Source organism: Condylura cristata, unplaced genomic scaffold (genome assembly GCF_000260355.1).
Source record: "Condylura cristata isolate star-nosed mole 26May11 unplaced genomic scaffold, ConCri1.0 scaffold00028, whole genome shotgun sequence".
NCBI classification, from domain to species: domain Eukaryota; kingdom Metazoa; phylum Chordata; class Mammalia; order Eulipotyphla; family Talpidae; genus Condylura; species Condylura cristata.
The window spans coordinates 27,243,471-27,249,069 of NW_004567129.1; the positions used below are offsets into that span (position 1 = coordinate 27,243,471).

A 5,599-nucleotide genomic window follows, 5' to 3' on the forward strand; every position below is an offset into this window, starting at 1 on the left:
TTTTTTTTTTTTTTTTTTTAAATCACCCTGCAAAGTAGGTCACCTGCTCCTCTTCCAGCTGCCTTTGAGCTTCTTTGGAACAAGGCAGATACTATCCTTTGATTCTGAAGGCGTTCGCCTCTCTGCCCCCACGTACCTCGAAGGGAGGACACTGGCCAATTCGAGGCCCAGGTCAGAGAGGAGGCGAGGAAGGGAAACGGAGGGAGGCGGAGAGAAGAGGTGAAGGGGTGGGAAGTCGGAGCCCACATTGGACTCTGACCTAGTTGGGACTGAGCTTGCTGGTAAGTTCATGTGTTCACTTAAAGGGTGTCCACGTGGCCTTTGAAACGGCCTGTGGGGTTCAGATGACCGGGAAGGCCCAGCCCGCCTTAGGCGACGGCAGGTCTCCGGGCACTAGGTGTGTGTGCTGGTGTCTGGGGCCGTTCCGAGTTGAGCAGCCAAGTCTCTCTTCCCAGGGGCTGGCCGGAGACCTATGACATGAATTCCTCGGAGGCCAAGACCGAGCCGGAGACCGTGACCCCCGGGGGCCGGCCCCCGTACCGCAGCAACGCTCCCTGGCAGTGGAGCGGACCTGCGTCCCACAACTCTCTACCAGCCTCCAAGTGGGCCGTTCCCTCCGCCCCCGGCCACGTCCAGTCCCTGAGCCGGCCCCCAAAGCAGGCCCCCATGGTCCCTTTCCGGGAGTCCCAGCCCCTGCACAGCAAGAGGTAAGGACCCTCATCCCTCACTCGGCACCCTCTGTCTCTCCTTCACCCCTTTCTGTCAGTGGCTCCCTCACTTCAGCCCTTCACCTTTCCCCCTGTTCTTAGGCCACCCTCCCTCCCATCTCCCTTCTTTTCTTTCCTTAAACTCGGTTATGAGGTGCCTGTGAGAGGACCCGGTGCTGGGGAGCTCCGTGCCTGAGGTTGGAAACCCACCATACCCTGTATGATTAAAATTGTGGGTTTTTTAAAAGACCAAGAAATTTGCTGATAAGCACAAATTTTAAGATTACCTCTGGGGGGCAGTGGGCGGAGGGGACGAGAAACCCGGGGATGGATGTGCACCGCCACCCTCTTGGGCTGGGCGGGCGCCTTGGGGGTTTGTGATGATGACCTGCACCTTAGGGGCATTCGCTGGAGTATGTTAAACAGTAAGTACTTCCAAAAAGCAGAGCATTCCTTCCAGCAGAGGAACTTCGGTCTGAGTGGGCAAGAACATCCCCAGCCGCCTGTCAGGGCTGGAAGCTGAGGGTGGGTGAGGAAGGGCAGGGGCCGCCGGGGCAGAAGCAGCCCTGGGGGGAGGGAAGCCTGTGAGGGCTGAGCCCAGGGAAAGCCTGGTGGTCTGTGCTGGTGGGCAGGGGTGCTCTCCTCACTCACTCCTGCCTCCCTCCTCTCCCCTTCCAGGCCTGTCAGCTTCCCGGAAACCCCTTACACAGCGTCACCAGCAGGGGCCGACAAAGCCCCACCCTACCGGCAGCCTTCTGGGAGCTTCTCCACCCCGGGCTCAGCCACCTATGCCAGATACAAGCCATCTCCAGAAAGGTCAGAAATCCTCACGCTCTTCAAATTAAGGAATCTGATGAGAGCTGGGGAGGCTGTGCCCCAGGAAATGCACATACCCCACCAGTTTATTTGCCGTTCCATGGCTTTTCTGGCTCCCCGCCAGTCACCAGACGACCTCCAGAAGGGGTGGCCTGTGTCTGTTAGGATTTAGGGACAGACTGGCCTGGGCAGGACTCTCCTGGCGGCAGACTCTCAGTTGCCAGTTTCCTGACCCTGTCACCCGACGTGCGTGAGACCTGTCACCCTGTGTCCATGAGACCCATCACCCCACGTGCATGAGACCCCCGTCACCCGACGTGCATGAGATCGCCCATACAGCTCCTCGTCTGACTCCCCCGAACCCCAGCTGTCAGACACCAGGCCACCAGCACCCCCTATTTTCCTAGACTCTCGGGCTTCACTTCTACCCCTGGCAGCCCAAGGTGTCTCCCAGCTGCAGCATGGCTCCCAGTGTCCTCGGGATAATCTTGCTCCCGCTGCCTGCAGCCCCAACGCCCTAAGCCCTTCCTGGGTTCCTGTCTCGGGCAGTCTCCTCTGCAGCTTCCCCTCCCCTGCTGTGGTCCATCCGGCCTCCTGGGCATCTCTGCACACACTCCCTGGGCTCTGCTTGACTTCCTGGTCCACCCTCTGCCCAGAGTCGGCCTTTGTCTGGCCTAGTCTGTCTCCTGCTCCAAGCCCTGCCACGTGTCCCGGAACCTCACCTCCGGCTGGGGCTGCTCCAGCCCCAGCCACATCCCGCAGCAGCGCCGCCCTGCCGATCCTGCTGTGAGCACTCGGGAAACAAACAAGCGCAGCCGCCCTCGGTGACCATCCGTGCCGGGGCCGCTTTGCCAGGGGCGGCCGGCAAAGCGAAGATCGCTTTCGTTTTGTTCCCTTCCTGGACACGCTAGAAGCCAAGCTTGGGGAGGGCGGGCCTCATGGGTGCTTCCTTGGCAGGTGAGTGGGCAAGAGTTTCAGAAAGCGCAGTGCACCCTCAGGTGGCCCTCTGCTGCCGGTGGCCCTGAATTAGGGGGTTGGATTTGGCCTTTTGGAGACGCCTGAGCCTGGACCGGCAGGGCGCCTGGAGCAGTCAGTGAGCTGCTTGTGTGGACGTTGGTGGCGCCACTTTGTCACGCCCCAGATTCAAAGTGTGGGTACAAGCAGCCAAGTGGGGTGTTGCGATAGCTCTTGTATTTTGGGGGGGCTCGGTAACTTCCCCAAGGTACAGGCCGACGTTAGTGGGGTTGCTGCTGACTTGTAAGTAAGCGAACTACGACTCAGGCTTTGAGGGGTGTTAGCTCACAGAAAAGGAAACTCAGGAGGGCAGGCTCCCGGGAGGTTAACCCGGTACCTCAGCATTATTGTCAAGGGCAGACTCCTGCCAGCTCCTCTCTGCCCTTCGGTACCAGCTTCACCCTCAGGCTGCCACATGTGGGCAGAAGCAGCTCATGGTGTGAGAACTGGACCCAGCAATGCCACAGATGCCTGGGAGGCCATCGTTTCTCATCCTCTCTCTTAGAAGCCAGGTGCTATTTCCCAAAAGTCCCCAGCAGACGGCCCCCCGATATCAGCCATTATTATGCTGGGTAACAAACGTCTGAAGATCTGTGACTAAATCCACAGACCTCTCAGAACCCAGGCTGTCGCCGCAGCCAGCATCTCCAGGCCACTTCCTGCGCGGTCGTGGGCAGAGCCAGGCGCCCGGCCCCGCCCGGGCAGTCGCAGGCCAGGAAAGGCCGCCCCGCCGCACGCTTGCCAGGTGGAGAGCCGAGAGCCTTCGCAGGAGTCCTCACACATCCCCGCACGTCTCATTGCCGGCCGCGGCCTCTGCCTGTCCCTGCACCCCCCAGGCAGGAGAAGGGTCCCGGCCAGGACGGGCTGGGACCTGGCATGGACTGCGGGGCGCCCTCAGGACTCAGTGCCAGCCTAGAGAACCCCCTGCCACTTGCCCATGGCCGGGCAGAGCCCGCCTCCAAGGGCCTCCGGGAGTCAGCGTTGCCCTCGTCCGCTCTGCAGCCTTGCGAGGTGTCAGAAGGGACGGCTGCTCCTGAGATCGGGGAGCACTTGCCGGCTGTGGTCACCCCGCTGCTCCTTGTGGCACCGACCGCCAACAGAGGGACACCCACAGAGGTCACTGCTTGTCCCGACTTGCCCAGGTTGTGCGGTGGCCTCAGGCTAAGCCCCGCACACGCAGCCCCAGTTCAGTGAGCGCCTTGTGACAGCCAGGGACACCGAGGCTCAGGGCTAGAGAGTGACCAGACCTGGCTGGGCGTGAGGCTGTGGTGAGGTTTGAACCCTGACTTACCAGGCTCCGGACCTCTTGCACCCACAAAGGCTCCCTTACCACACTCTGCTCCGCCAGAGAAAGGGCGGCAGTGGGGAGCTGCTGCCAGCAGCGTCGCCCATTCCTCAGCCTCCGAGCAGGGCCCCCCAAGGGGCCTAAGGGTAGAACCATTAGTTCAGGGGCTCCTGCCCCTCCTGCCTTAGGGACCCCGCCTCGCAGGCAGCCACTCCCTGCCGCCGCTAGCTCCCTGGCAGCCTCCCAGGCGAGCTCACGCCTGACCCTGAGCTAATAGCAGGCTTACTCACCCAGCCTTGCCCTCTGCCCGCCAGGCCGAGCCTCGTGCATTTAAACCCCACCGGGGAGCAGAGTGCAGGCTCAGGCGCTCTGGGCTCACCCCACGCTTGTCTCCTCTGCTGCCTGCAGGTATGCGGCCGCCCCACACCCCCTGCTTTCCTTTGATCCCCACTTTGGCCATGATGGAACATCCAGTGGAGACTCCTCCTCAGGCGGCCTGACCAGCCAGGAGAGCACCATGGAGCGCCAGAAGCCAGGTAGGGCATCCGTGAGCCAGCTGCGCCTCCTGCTTCGGCCAGCGGGACCTCCTCACGACACCCGCCCCCTGCCAGCGTGGAGGAAGCAGGGGGCCACCGGTAGACTAGAGGGCCCACCCCAGAGAGTCAAGGGCACCAGAGCACTGGAACCGGGTCTGTCCAGACAGGGCCTCGCAGGTGGTGGCTGCCGGCACTGTCCCGAGCCAGAGGGCCTAGCACAGACGCGGGCCGGGCAGCAGAGGTGGTTCCTGCAGCGGCGGTAGCTTGAGGGTGAGCGCCAGCAGCCGGGCGCAGAGCCCGCCGCTCTGTGTGGCTCGTCCTCACACAGTCCTGCGCGCTTTCGGCTGTGACACGCAGAGGAAGTGCGGAGGAGCCCACAAGCGCGCAGCTTAATAAGCCTTCGCAAGGCGAATGCACCCAGGGCAGTAAACAGCATGGCTGGTCTCCCCAAAGCCCCCCAGACCCCCAGAGGCCACCCCTGCCCTGCCGCTCACGGCCCAGCGTCACGTCGCTGGTTTGGAACCCCCCTTGATGGCGGCCAGACTCGCCCGGGGTGCTGGTCTGTGCATCTGGGTTCTGTTGCTCAGTGTTACATTTGTGGGAGCCCCCCCACGCGCTGTCACCCCGTCCTGGTGTGGGTGTTCCCCTAAGGTTTGGGACCTTAGGACAGTGCTTCTGCCAATGTCCCCATACGCGTACTGAAGAGCACGCACACTTCTGCAGGCTGGACACCTCGCGTACACTCGACCTCGGGGAACTGCCAGCGAGCCCCCGGGGTGACCGGGCCCACTGCCCCCCCCGGCCCCCTGAGACATAGCGGAGTCACAGTGGCCCCATCTCCCCAGCCTTCTCACTTCAGCCACAGCAGCGACCTACGTGGGATCGCCTTGTTTTAATTACCTCCAGAGGCCTGATGAGATGGCGCATCTGCTCATGTTTATTCCCCTTTCGCCAGGGGCCCCCAGTTTGTGTGGATTACTAACCACGGGCATGCGCTACTTGGGTGAATGTTCTCGGTGCTGTTTCACACCATAGCTCCTTGACCCCTGAGATTCCTCCAGATTAAGGGGGGAGACGTTCAGAGAAAAACCAGTGAAGCATCAGACCTCTTACATCGGAGAAGAAAAACATGGTGATGGCTCTTAGGGAATGTTCCAGAACTTCCAGGCAACTGGAAAGGGGGGTGGCCAGACTGGCACATCACCAGCTCTCCCAGACACTGTGGGGTAGGCCAGGGGGTG

General features: G+C 61.9%; 1 protein-coding gene across 2 annotated transcripts in view; it reads left to right on the plus strand.

The window, feature by feature from the left end:
• SIPA1L3 (signal-induced proliferation-associated 1 like 3) overlaps positions 1–5,599 on the plus strand; it is a 168,984-nt gene that overhangs the window by 130,037 nt on the left and 33,348 nt on the right. For both annotated transcript variants that reach the window (XM_004690584.2, XM_012730738.1), the window contains exons 11-13: positions 456–707; positions 1,386–1,523; positions 4,231–4,358. In XM_004690584.2, coding sequence (XP_004690641.1) covers positions 456–707; positions 1,386–1,523; positions 4,231–4,358 — 518 coding nt within the window. The remainder of the gene's footprint in view (positions 1–455; positions 708–1,385; positions 1,524–4,230; positions 4,359–5,599) is intronic.